General features: G+C 39.2%; 2 protein-coding genes across 4 annotated transcripts; both read left to right on the top strand.

The window, feature by feature from the left end:
- Window positions 1-2,008: 2,008 nt before the first annotated feature.
- On the top strand, window positions 2,009-6,792 carry bdh2 (3-hydroxybutyrate dehydrogenase, type 2). The gene is made up of 10 exons (XM_037252894.1): window positions 2,009-2,139; window positions 3,300-3,390; window positions 4,167-4,245; window positions 4,430-4,526; window positions 5,191-5,299; window positions 5,595-5,655; window positions 5,804-5,917; window positions 6,216-6,274; window positions 6,350-6,442; window positions 6,576-6,792. The coding sequence occupies exons 2-10, from the start codon at window positions 3,319-3,321 to the stop codon at window positions 6,627-6,629; spliced, it is 738 nt and encodes a 245-aa protein (XP_037108789.1). The 5' UTR covers window positions 2,009-2,139; window positions 3,300-3,318; the 3' UTR covers window positions 6,630-6,792.
- A 157-nt stretch (window positions 6,793-6,949) lies between these two features.
- Window positions 6,950-13,723, top strand: si:dkey-162b23.4 (sodium/hydrogen exchanger 9B2). 3 transcript variants are annotated; one of them, XM_037252856.1, is made up of 13 exons: window positions 6,950-7,074; window positions 7,886-8,153; window positions 8,441-8,642; window positions 8,730-8,900; window positions 9,239-9,381; window positions 9,659-9,786; window positions 9,875-10,050; window positions 10,544-10,650; window positions 11,048-11,197; window positions 11,328-11,436; window positions 11,632-11,768; window positions 11,855-12,077; window positions 12,754-13,723. In XM_037252856.1, exons 2-13 carry the CDS (start codon window positions 7,986-7,988, stop codon window positions 12,813-12,815), a joined length of 1,776 nt encoding a protein of 591 aa, XP_037108751.1. In that variant the 5' UTR covers window positions 6,950-7,074; window positions 7,886-7,985; the 3' UTR covers window positions 12,816-13,723. The 3 variants fall into 3 exon arrangements, with proteins under 3 accessions (XP_037108751.1, XP_037108741.1, XP_037108761.1); XM_037252846.1 differs by lacking the exon at window positions 6,950-7,074 and adding an exon at window positions 7,324-7,637; XM_037252866.1 differs by lacking the exon at window positions 6,950-7,074 and adding an exon at window positions 7,327-7,637 and having other exon boundaries at window positions 11,855-12,038.
- The last annotated feature ends 294 nt before the right edge of the window (window positions 13,724-14,017 follow it).

Here is a 14,017-nt window from a genome sequence, read left to right as displayed (position 1 = left end):
ATGTGTTTTTAATTTCAAGACTAAATCATAATAATGATAAGTAATACCATTTAACAGTGTTTTATTGCTGTTGTTATTCAGACAGTGTGAATACGTTTTATTGTGTTCATTACATCCAAATGTGACAATAACATATTTTTTCAACATTCTACATTTCATCTTTGTACATCCATTATTGCACTCAGATAGCAAAAAAAAAGAAATAAAGTGTAAGACACCCAAAATGTTTTTGTGAATTTATTACAAAGCTATGTAGCAGAAAGGCAGCACAGTTCTCACACATGATTATGTTTGACAAAAAAATAAGTTACATATGATGTGCGTACACACCACTATCACATCACGAGGAACATTCCAAGGCCATGTTAAATGAAAGTATTAATCTAACATTCCCTAACAGGGTGAAGCATTGGTTTTATTTATTATTTATTTTCCATTTGTTCCATGACTGACATGGGGCTGTCTCTCTTCCACTGTCCGTTCTGACCACAATTGTATTACGCATTGCAATCGATTGCATCACGTCTTCTGCCTTGCATGGAAACTGCTCCATATGCAAGAAATTCTGTCAATGCCTTATACAGTGCCTTTTTTTGTTGAGTTTCCTCTTGGTTCAAATAATTAGTGGATGGATATTACCGTTTTTGATAGAATAAACAATAAGTTAATATTTATTGACTTGCAAAGTTGTTACATATTCAGTTTGAAAATCTGGAGGGTTGGTGGTGAGACCCATGTAGTGCATGTCAAGCAGTCGACAGCTACCACCACTTGCTCCTTTTCTTGATACATTAACTTGGGCACCTCTTTGAAGTAGATTAAAGCATTCCCTTTTGGAAAGTCATCTAACCAAAGGTATCAACACAGTGCACTCAACCTAATGCAATATAAACATAAACGTCTTAAATGAGGAAGTTCATTAAGCCAGGGCAAGCTGACCTTAGAACACAATTGGAACTTTACCTGCCACTGTAAGCTGTACACTGTCTGCTGATGGAAGTGACAAGCAATTGACAACCTGGTGAACCTGCAGGCTACATTTTCTGTGTTCAGAAAGCTTAATTATTCATATTTTGTATGCTCTTGAGCTTCTCTAATGTTTTGCTTTCAAAAAGGAAAATGTCATACTGTATTGTAAACTGAAAATAAATCAGGTGGGAGACCGATCCATCACACCCAAACACAGAGCTGACAAATGATTTCCATTGAAGTATAAAACACTTCAAAGTATGATATTGTTCACTGCCAAAATGTTATTAGTCCAGGGTTACCTCTATTGTGCTTTGCTGATTGTAGTGTTTCCCACAGAGAGAGGTGCAGCACAAAGGCTCCTCAGAGACTCATCTGTGATATTGTGACAATCATGAGGTGACTTGACTCCGTCTCTCACTCAATCGAATACAAGCTGCTGGGCTGGTCACTACAAATGGGCAAATAGCTCATGCATAACACATTGGACTGACCTGTTCAGGTCAGATTTGACACTCCTAACTCTAAAGTGATTGGTGAGCATGGTGATCATCAGCAATGGCTTTTGCAGTGTTGTTGATTTTTTCCCCTTGAGAAATGATTCAAACTCTCCTGAGCTGCACTTTATGAATTTGATCATATGGTCCAGCGTTGGCAAATAAAAAAGCCATGTCTTAAGACCTTTTACGAATGCTTGGTTGCCAATTTTAGCAAACAATGCGACAAGAAAAACTGACAAGTAAAAGCATTTGCAAACATGTTTGCAACCTTTTATAAACGCTGACAAAACTCGCTACATTCGCAAACATTCACCGCTCAGAAAGATATGACTTAAAAGACACAATATGAAACTGATAGCCACCATTTTCAGTTCGTATGTATTTTTTCAAACTTGAGTCTTGAAAAAGAGGGGGTCGTCTTATAATTAGGGTCGTCTTATATTCAGGCCAATACGGTAATAATGACAAACACTACAGAAAATGGATAGCTAGAAACAGACAGACAGACAGACAGACAGACAGACAGGTGGATTTAACGATCCTTTTCTTTTTTTAGATGACAGTATAAGTACATGTACTGGGAGTACTTCCGGGTTAATGGCCAATAGCAGCAAGCTATAACTGGATCACGTGTCTACCGAGCGGCCGCAAAATCGTTGGACCAGACAAGGTTAGTTTTCACCCCCATAACTTCTAAAGTTGGTGTCCAAGCTGGCCACCTTTGATTTAAATGTTAGTAAACCTTGCAGTAAGTTGCTCTCAATGTGCCCATTTTAAGTTACGAACTGCCACATGACCAATCATTTTCTAAAAAAGTGCGATCATGTTACATCATTCAAGTTGTTTAATGTTGTGTGTATGTTTAATTTGACAGTTTTTTGCAGTGAAGAGGAAATAACACTGATATTAGCGCTTGCAGGAAAGTATATTGCCGTGCAGCACAGACTGTCATCCGGTCCGTACTTTGCACTTTAATGTCTTGTTGGCTGTAGAGTCAACGGACGCAAGTTTTCATGTCACATTCAATGCAAATTACTTTATATATAAGTAGTGTTATATTCATACGTGCACAACCTAGTGAATACCTTGTTTGACCACTATAAATTGACTGCATACTTTAAACGTGCAGTTCTGACTCACTGTGTCTTGGTGACAAACAAATCACATGTACATTTATTCATATATGGATTTGAACGCCTAATACTGAGAGAACACTAAAAAACGGAGCAAAAATGAAATCTGCATGGTTTGCTCAGATTCACTCAATTGGACTACACTATACACACTATAATACAGTACATTAACTCCAGCAAACCTTAGTGCATTTGAACTGCATTGTGTTGCCATGACACCGTAAACAAAACTGAATTTGCTGTTGCCTCATTGATTTTTTTTTTTTTTGACTTATTGTCATTTTTCCCTTATCATAGACTTCAGAAACTTTATTACCCCCCTGAGGGGCAATTTGGTTTGCAACAGCAGAACATACTGTGCTATTGTCCTCTTGCGTCACAATAAGTTCCATCCTCTGTTATTTATGGTCATTATAACTGCATTGAGTTCCCTTGTGTATGATGGATACTATATATATATATTTTCCCTTCGACTGGTACCATTTTGTTGTTGCATCGCAGAAAAGCCCCCCCAAAAAAAGAAAATCTTCGCTTAGCTGAAGTTAGAAATTCAGCAGGAGCCTTACATTATGCCACTTCAGAAGGATTTTCAGGTTCCATTTTATTTATTAATTCAGCAGTCTGCATTTGTGCCTTTTGGAGAAAAACAAAAAAACAGACTTATTGTGAGTTGTTCTGTGCTCTTGTTTTCATATAGCAGCTGGAATCAGTGCGCCATGGGCCGCTTGGATGGGAAAGTGATTGTGTTGTCAGCCGCTGCGCAGGGGATTGGACGTGCTGCTGCAATAGTAATGAGATTTATTAAGTATTTCCCACTGATATGTTCCACATTATCAGTGTAGAATGTTTATTGAATAGGCTGCTGTATGCCAGTCAACACTGTTTCTTGACTTGACTCGCATATTGCAATTGTGTGCAAGCAACAAATAAATGTCCCATTATGTGGCATATTAAGTAAACCATTTTGCATGATGAAACGTCTGTGCAATAACAGTGGATTTGTTTGTACAAATAACTGAACTGCAAGTGGCTTACATATTTCCCAACATTACATCAAGCTATTATGATATAACAATAACCATTTTTGTTTCTGACATCTGTTTTATTACATGGCAGTGCTGTAAGAAAGTATCATTTGCACTAAATATGTGTGCTCTTATGATCGTGTAGATGTTGCAAGAAGTCTCTTCACATCACATGAGGAAAGTTTGAAATTGTTCTTATCAAAATCGGTCAATTCTATTGCGATACTAGTATTAGTAGTCAGTATTTTGTGTGAAATGATTAAATGTTGATTGGTCATATTAGGGATCTGTTGAATATTACATCTTTGAAAGATGCTTTGATACAAGAAGGCTCTCTGCTGCTGTGAATGACACGCTGAATTTAGAAACTCAGCCATAGAATTTCAATAATCACTCTGCCTTGATATCGTTCCGAAAGGGAGGTTGAGACATTTTCAACGCTCTTCTGTCTCTTGTGAAAACATGCAATTCGAAATATTTTGATTTTCAGTATTTTTCCTTTATGTAGCTATTGTAACGGATTTCTTTAAAATTGCCAGGCCTTTGCAAAGGAGGGTGCTCAAGTCACAGCAACTGATATAAATGAGGAGAAGCTCAAGGAACTGGATGGGATTCAAGGTAGAGACTGGCTAATATCGCCACCTGCTGATAAAGTACTGTGTTGCAATTTCAGCAATAGTGGTAATCCATACTGAGGATTTGGATATATAGTTCATCATTCATACATCATTATTGCAATTATTGGGTTGTAAAAACTTTTTATGAGCTGATTAATCTTTCTGCATTTTCTCTTCCTGAGCAGGAATTAAGACCAAGGTGGTGGATGTGACTAAGAAAGACCAAGTGGAGGCCCTGGCCAAGGAACATGAACACATCGATGTCCTGTTCAATGTCGCAGGGTAATATATTTTTTTCTAACAACAGTAACATTATTTTGTAGTTTCCCAAAAGGAAAAAAAAAAGCATCTTTAGTAATATATTTGAATGAGGAACACTATCAGAAAATCTATGTTCAAGGTTGTATGCTGTGTAAAACTGCTCTACATTAGCATGAGATGTTTTGTTTCTAATATTTTCCCCTTGCCTTCTCAACTTGTGAAATGATGTAAGTCTAAGTGTAGCGCTTATAAACAATATAAGAGTGAAGTCATTCTATCAACAAGTTATGCCATAAGATTTTTTAAGTCTTCTTCAATTTTGACCAATGGCGATGATCCTCAGCACATACAAATTGACACCTTTAGGACAATCTTGAGTCAGTTCATATACACTAAATAACCGTAGCTTTGTTTGTGCAGCCAACATCCTGGTCTACTTATGTATCCATCTCCCACCTCAAGGTTTAACATTTCCTTAACCTTTGCTAAATCTCCTTAGCAAAGGTCATACTGTCACGTGAGAAGCACAGTAAGATGCAAGGAGATCATTTGGACAGATGGATATTTTTTATATAGCATTTTATGTTATGAGTCTTTAATGGCTACAGCTTTTTTTTTTAATCGTATCCTTAGAATATAGACAGTATTTTTATTTTTTTTTTAAATGTATGTGTTGTCAATTTAGGTTTGTGCACCATGGCTCCATCTTGGACTGTGAAGAGGCCGACTGGGATTTTACCATGGATGTGAACGTCCGGAGCATGTACCTAATGTCGAGAGCTTTCTTGCCAAAGGTGACCCTTGCCCTCTTCACCAAATGCCTAATCCACTTGATCCTGTTGCATTGCAGCTGTAAATTGACTGACATATGCTTATTTATTTAGTTGCCCTCTTAGCAGCCCCCCTTTGTCTGCTGAGATAAGCTTTACTCTGAGCCTGTGTCATGATGGGCAGTGTTTGCTCAATCACTAATCCGTATTAATAGAGCAAAGTGAAATTGGAAATGGACTTTTGATTCCTATTCAAATCTACCAACACCGAACCATTTCTAATTTCCATTAATTATAAAGTTTGATTTCATCATTGCAGATGTTGGCGAAAAAGTCTGGAAACATCATAAACATGGCTTCCGTTGCATCAAGCATAAAAGGTGAAGCAGTTTTGAGATCCACTTGTGTCTCAAATGCTTATTTAAAGGGACATTAGGCACTGTTGTATGACCATGTTAATCCTCTTATGCTCGACAGCAGCTTTGCGGGCTCGCGAGCAAGCGTGTGACATATGTTTCCTTGACACAGGTGTGGTCAACCGATGTGTGTATAGCACCTCCAAGGCGGCCGTGATTGGCCTGACCAAATCCATAGCCGCCGATTTCATTGAGCAAGGCATTCGCTGTAATTGTGTTTGTCCTGGTAAGTCAAGAACATTCAGTAAATCACACAAAATACATGTCACTGTGTCCTGTGACAGTTCCTAGGCTATAGTAATAGCATTAATAGTGGAAATTGCAAAGGTACTGTAATACAGAGTGTAACTGTGAAGTTTTTGGGTGTACTTTTTGTCTGTTGCATGAATGAGGCTTTCACAGCGTGTCTAATTAAAATGACGTAATTTCTCAGAATCGTTCAGTTCTATATCATACGCAAATGGAATTAGTAATCAGGAAGAAAATGTGCTTTTTTAAGCTCTGTGAGCTAAATTTTTCATCAGGTACTGTTGACACTCCATCCCTGAGGGGTCGGATCCAAGCTCAACCTGACCCAGAAAAGGTTCTCGTCATATTTATTTATTTTTGTCGTCTTGGTAATATTCTGATGTGGATACATGCTGTCAACCCCTTATAGGCTTATAAGGATTTCATGGCACGGCAGAAAACAGGCAGGATGTGCACAGCCGAAGAGGTGGCATACCTGTGTGTCTACCTGGCCTCAGATGAGGTGAGTTTAAAATGGATGTTTGCAGCCATGGTAGGTGACTTGACACTGCTTTGTAATATTAAAAAAAAATGCAGTTCAGGGCCAGTTTGAGAAACTTTATCACCATGATGTGTGCGTGCTTGCTCCTCCACAGTCGGCCTATGTGACCGGCACAGAGCAAATCATCGATGGAGGTTGGAGACTTTGAAGAGCATTAAGCAAGCTGCTCTTATAATGATGGGATGCTTTGTGAAGATTGGTGGATTAACTATGTTATCCCGTTTTGATTATAATGATTGATTCTGCGGGGAAATATTTGCACCTGTGCCTTGACAAATGACTGATGAATAAACCCAATTAAAACAACTAAACACCCATTTCGACTGATCTTTGCGCAAGACTTGTGCCGGGCACGAAAATATGGTCCAGCGTGTATAAATGTGATGTATAATATTAAAATATAATAACAATCTAACAACATGTTGTGTAGGAAATGTGTGCATTTCACCTCCCCCACCCAACCTTACACTAACGCCACACAGCAGACACACTGGACATCACTAATCCCTCTTATTACCATTTCCCTACCGGCCAATCTGCTCGAAAGGCTGCCAATGCCAGTTTTCAAGCTTTGACAATGTTTGCGCTGTGAGGTAAGTGTTTTCTTCCACATTGAATTGATCATAATAATCTAGGAACATTTGGTGAATCTCTGTTCAATGTCAGCATCCATTATCGGACAGGGTACCGATTTCAAGAGTCAGGTATTTTGCTGAAAAATATGCTTTAATCGTGCATTCATGTTTTAATCTGCGCTCGTATAGCCCTGCGTCCAATGCGGTTATTATACACAAATAGCCTACTTCAATGTTTCGTGAACAGCTAATTCGTTGTTAATGTTACTAAAATCATGGCGACAGTACTGCTGTAAGACTGTACTGTTACAGACAAGTGTTATTATAGCAATTACAAACCGAAGGCATCAAGGATCGAAGCACATTGTAAATCAGGAGGCGTGGATTCACGCAAATTGTGCGAAATTACTACGCCCATGTCGATGACGTAGTAGTTGCAACCCATTCATGAAATTTACAAAGTTAGCTAGCTGCTAGCATAAACTGGATGGAACGAGAAACAAGAGTGGGGACACACTTTGGAAGGAACATCCACGTTCACCTACTTCTTCCACTGCTAGTCGCGCCATATGGCCAAGCATGTAAGCATCGATTAGTGTGGTCTGTTGACAATATTGGATTAACCAAATGCTGTTGCCTGTGCCATCAGCTAGTGGTTGACAAAACATTGTAGTATGTGATGCTTGAGGGTGGATTCTCATTCTGCTGCACGTGTTTTTAAAAATACATATTTTCATTTACCAGTAGTGCTAAAATCAGACGTAGAAATGCAAAAAGGTGCCCAGTAGTAGACGTTGATTTGTTATGTTTTGTGTTGTTGGAATCCAAGGTGGAGACATACAAGTACTGGAACTGCCCCATCTATGGCCAGCAACTCCACCCCTCAGTTGAATGTTCTTTGACAGAAGAGTGGAGCAGATATTCTGGAGATGATTACCATGGAGGACACCCGGTCCAAACCTGCCACTCCGGAGCCTAATCTCGTACCCAGTCCCGCACAAAGTCCTGCACCCAGTCCCGCACCAAGTCCTGCACCAAGTCCCGCTCCAAGTCCACTTCTTGACAGAATCCCATTGCCGTCAGGAAACCATGTGGAGGTATTCTTAACTTTTATTCTTTATCCTTAACTGCAATATGTAATTCAATAAACAAATGATAATTAATTATCTACTGCACTAATGTGCTCAGGTTATTCTTCTACTTGTGTTTTTGCAACATGTGATAGAAACTTTGATAGAGAGCCTTGTGTACTCTGTGGAAAAGCATTTTGATGGTCTAATTCGACATTTACAATCAATGTGTTAAAAATCATTGTGCTACTGTTTTCTTCAATAAAATATCAACATTGTTTTGTTCTATCTATGCTTTTTGTCTCTCTTCCCAGCATCTTAATGTGAACCAGATCCAGGTAGTGGTACGACGTTGTTCCAGTCCAAATGTCACAGAGGAAACCACCTATTTTCTTCCTCGTACCCCTGTGGTGGATGCTGGCACCAACACAGAACCACCACTTGTTTGCTGCCCCTTGCTTCACAGATTTTGCCCTTGTCCTCCAAGAGGCCTTGTGGCCTCTGTCATTACAAAAGGTAAGAGGATCCCTTTAGCCCCACCCATGTCAATGATAATGGATGATATTTCTTATTGTTCATAACTTTGTTTTGTGTCTTCCCCAGTCCTCTTGGCTGCGGTGCTCTTCGGAGTGGTGTGGTCCGTCACAGAGGATGAATGTCTTCCAGGTGGTAACCTGTTTGGCATTACGGTGCTTTTCATCTGCGCGGTCATTGGTGGCAAACTGGTGGCTCTGATCCGCCTGCCTAGGCTTCCACCTTTACCTCCACTTCTTGGTAGGACATTAAACATCCTTAAAACAAAAAGTAAATCGGTCTCATCTTGTTTTCTGATGCTTTGCAATGCTGGGTTTACTTTATGGCAATTGCACCTACTGTATGGCATAAACAGATTTGAGATTGACTGGTCGAATATATTTTGGTAATCAATGATTCTCCACTTCTGTTTTTTCCAGTATGGTGTTGTAAAGTAATAGTTCCTACTTATTTGTCCAAATTTTAAGTAAAATCAAAACTTTTTTAATTCCATGAGAATGTGTCCCATCTGACACTGAAACAAAACGTGAACACCGTGGGAGGATCAAATGATCAACAATATCTCTTTCCTTTTGCAGGTATGCTGCTTATGGGTTTCATGCTGAGAAATATCCCAGTAATAACAGACGGTGTGTACATTAACTTCAGGTGGTCCGCCTCTCTCAGGAACATTGCGCTGGCGGTCATCCTGGCCAGAGCCGGTCTGGGTTTGGATCCCTCGGTAAGCAATTGTATTATTTTAGTATTGTAAAACTGATTAGGATTCAGAGATACAGAAAAGAACTGTTCATGTTTTACTCCTGCACCCTTAAATATGACATGTAGGCTGGAAAATTATGACATTCTAAATTTATGTTTTTTGATAATTTTTTTAGTTTAATAGTATTCTATATTCAATGTACTGGTATATATTTCTCATTGATCATCATAATGGATTTTTGTCATTCTTAAAAAAAAAAAAAAAATTCATATACTCTTTGGAATGTGTTTTTCCCCAGGCTCTGAGGAAGCTCAAGTCTGTGTGTTTACGTGTGGCAGTGGGGCCGTGCATTATTGAGACCTGCACTATAGCTCTGGTCTCCCACTTCCTCATGGGTTTACCGTGGGTGTGGGGCTTCATCCTTGGGTAAACCTATTCCCCCTCTCTGTCTGTAACTGCTCAACTCAATGTGATAGAATGTATGCATCCATTCAATGGGGTCATCCCTTTGCAGCTTTGTGCTTGGTGCTGTGTCGCCAGCAGTGGTGGTGCCCTCCATGTTGCTTCTGCAGAAGGACGGTTACGGCGTGGAGCAGGGCATCCCCACTCTGTTGATGGCAGCGGGCAGCTTTGACGACATTCTCGCCATAACAGGATTCACGACATGCTTGGGTGTTGCTTTTGCTACAGGTAAGGGAGTGAAGGACGCTACAAACTTTTAATGTAGCTCAGGCCACCACTGAGAAACATAGTAAATATATCCCAGTAGTGCTTGCAATTCTTTTGAAAAGTGCTGACTTTTAAGGTAGAATTTTCGAGCTGTCACAAATTAGAACTTTCCAATCTTACAGAAGAGTTTGTATAATTAAGAAAAAAATATTTGCATGAATGTATGAAACTCAGCAAGGAGTTTTGACAGTACAAGCAACGGACAATGAAATTCTCTGTGTAACAATTTGAGGGCATTGAATAATTTTTCAATATTTATAAAATTTCTTTTTGATAGGATGTAGCAGTTGTTTTTTCACTGTCCGTTTTTATAATAAACATATTTATTTTGGTCATTTTTTATAATACTTCACTGCCAAAGTAGGATTGATAATTCTTAGAACACATAAAACCAGCCTATTTTTCAGCCAAAATATGATCTTTGACTTGGTGTAAATCTTGCTCCTTCTTTTAGGTTCCACATGGTACAACATCTTGAGAGGTGTGCTGGAGGTGGCCGGTGGCTTGCTTGCTGGGATCCTTCTTGGTTTCCTCATCCAGTACTTTCCCAGTCTCGACCAGGTAGACGTTAAGCATCTTGCACTTAGTAGGTCACTCTCCATTGTTGAGTCTAAAAGTTGAACCACATTGTACGGACCCAAGGCTGTTGCTGAGGGCTTGCAAAGACCGAGCTTCTGAGAACAGCTCCCCACTGGTGCTTGAGTCTTGAAAATTCAGTTTTAATTAAAGGTTTGAAAACGAGGACATAGGGAGGCAATAAAACACATGATTCTAACCATCAAATTAATACATGTGTTTCCCTCCTTTTACTTTCCTACTATCTGTCTTTTTTCAAAACATGCTGATATGTTTAGCAAAATACAAAGGATCAACTACATTCATCAGTGCTGTGCAATTTTGGAAACACTCCAACTAACCTTAAAACTATGTATTCACTGGCCGTGATTTGTCCTTGCAGAAACACTTGGTGATGAAGCGATCCTTCCTGGTGCTCGGCCTGTCTGTCTTTGCTGTGTTTGGCAGCGGTGTTGCTGGATTTCCTGGTTCTGGTGGCCTCTGCACTCTAGTGTTGGCATTTCTTGCTGGTCTCGGATGGGGTACAGAAAAGGTAACTTTGTTTGAAGCGTTAAGCATTTTACTGACACTCATTAGGGGCTATCCAGTAATGCTTTTCCCTCTCAGCTGCATGCATTGCAGAGGCGACAGCAATTAACATTAAGTTCTGTGTGTCTGTTCAGGCACGCGTGGAGGAAGTGGTGGGCTGGGCATGGGACGTTTTTCAACCACTTCTCTTTGGATTAATCGGAGCAGAGATTAGAGTGTCGGAGTTGGAGGCACAAACAGTTGGTGAGCGCACCTAAAGAATCACCTACTAATAATAATAATTTTTTTGTATGTGATTATATTTATTACTAATTTTGATGTGCTGGTAAAGCTTGACAATTGATATTGAAAGCTGTACACTTTGACTACATTATGTTAATGAGGTAGCTGTTGTCATCAAAAGTTATTTGACAATGTTGTATGTCTTTTCTTGGGCAGGTCTGGGTATTGCTTCTCTGGTCATTGCACTGCTGGTTCGTCTACTTTTCACCTACGTTTGCGTGTTGTTCGCCGGCTTTAACATTCGAGAAAAGCTTTTCATTGCCCTGGCTTGGATGCCCAAAGCCACAGTGCAGGTATTGTCTCTTTGGGGAACCCCCCCCCCCCCCATTCATTCAGACTTGGTTGTTACATGACGCTGAACTGATTTTCAAATCACCAGGCAGCCATTGGCTCGACAGCTTTGGACATGGCCAGGACAAGGCAGGACAAGCAGATGCAGAAGTACGGCATGGACGTACTCACTGTGGCTGTGCTCTCCATCCTTCTCACCGCGCCAGTCGGAGCTCTTATCATAGGCCTGTGTGGACCATGCCTGCTGCAGAAACCAAAGATTTCAGCCTGTGGTGAGCGAGTCAAACCGAATTTATCAGCTTTTTTCTTAGGTAGGTAAGGTATCTGGAAATGTATCAACTAAACCCAGCTTAGATTTCACCACACATGCTTCCTAGTTGTGAAGTAGTGAGTAAATGTCACAGGAATGTAGCTTGGCTATCCTTTCTTAATAGACCAATCAGCCAGTAAATAAATCCCGCAATAACTCCTCTAATATTCCCTAGAAAAAGTCGGCCTGCCTACTACACGATAGGTTAAAAAAAAAAAAAGTCTGAATAGGTGAATCCTCATGCAGAAAATCGAATAGTGATGTATAGGCAAATACAATTGTGAAAAGTTAATGAGAGCCCAAAAGTAGAATAAGCTTTCAAAAATAGGATAAGAGTTGCTCCTCCTCACTTGCAGCCATTATTTTTGTTTCGCACATTCTTTTAAAATATATTTTGTGTGTAGCGCATATCCTTTCACAAGGTTATCAGCGTTGATAAGCCCGAAAGCGCAAGGGTAACACTAAAAAGGAACTGATTGAAATCGATGCAAATCAAGGGTAAGTTTACTGTTAAAAAGTCACTTGAAATGTGTTCCATAAAACATTGCCTGTTCAGTACACAAACACACAATTCACAGAGCACATGAAGTTTTCTGGAGCCCACTCTGGGAAGAAGTAGTCATGGCATAATAAAATGTTAGCAACCGACGCCTGTGCTGCCTCTGTATCTTCTCCAGGCACTGCGGCAGGTGGCGATGAGGACAATGACACGCCGGTCACGTATGAAAGTACTCTCTGACATCTTCAGTCTCAATGCAAGCAATGGGATGTTGAATCAAAAATGTTTTAATTTGAGGGCATTTTGTCTGCAACTGCTGAAACACTATCAGATTGTCCATTATTAGGGAACTCCTCAATGTTAACATCTATTTCTGTATTGAATTGTTTATGGAACATTCGAGTCAAGTTTTAATTTGAAACAAAATAACCGGAATGACATGTTGGTTATGTCAGCTCTCCTTTAGCCACCGAGTGGCTTGCTTTTGTCTTGCTGTCTCCGGACAGCTCCTGCTGTTCTCTCTCCAGCTGGAGCACACACGTGAATGACATTTATTTATCGGTACTGGTGATTTCCAGATCACAAACAAATGATCCACATCTGAGCATGTGAATGGTCACGCAGCGTACGAGAGTCAAAATGTTCATAATAATTGAATGAAATAGTTTTATGAATGTTTTCCATTTTTTAATGATTGTGGTTGTTCCTATTTGTTAAAATAAGGGAATCTGGCTCACAGTAATACTAATGATTACAAGTCGCCAATGCAGTTACTAAATTGTGAATTAGTATATTTTTTAAAACATGAGTTTATGTTTTACACTTAAATTTTAAGTATCATTTGTTACCAAATTGTGTAAAAACTCAGGAAAGTGTATATACAATAATTCAAATATTTCCCTTTGCTTTGAAATTGAGGCTGAATCATAATCACAAAATCAGCTTTTATTAGTTATTTTTATCATGTTTTGTTCCTTTCATTTCTTAAAAAAAGTATGCAGTGTAATTTAAGGCATTTAAAGAGGTTACATTTATTTATATTGTGTGATACTTTGTGTCCAGTATTAGAATATTTATTAATTATATATGGAATTCAGAATTAGTTTTTTACGGAACATAATGAAATAAATATGTTTTCCCATGGTGAATCTTTTACTAAGTTGTTCAGTTTTACAATTAATTACTATGCACCATTTATCAGTATTGTTGGCCAACAAGTGACCTGACAGATGGACATTAAAAAAGTTTTGACAAACCTTCTCATTCAGTAGAAAGTGTGTCCAAACCTTTGACTGGTACTGTATTAACATACTAACATTTAGCAGAGAGCATTACTGTACAAATACATATCCATGCTCTGTATACATGAGAATTAATAATATATAAACATATTAGCAAAAATAATGGCAGGTAGAATTACTCCAGAGGGAAGTAAAGTATTT

This window comes from Syngnathus acus, chromosome 1 (assembly GCF_901709675.1).
Source record: "Syngnathus acus chromosome 1, fSynAcu1.2, whole genome shotgun sequence".
NCBI classification, from domain to species: Eukaryota; Metazoa; Chordata; class Actinopteri; order Syngnathiformes; family Syngnathidae; genus Syngnathus; species Syngnathus acus.
The sequence above is the reverse complement of the archived record's forward strand: the minus strand, read 5'-3'. Positions and strand labels throughout refer to the sequence as shown.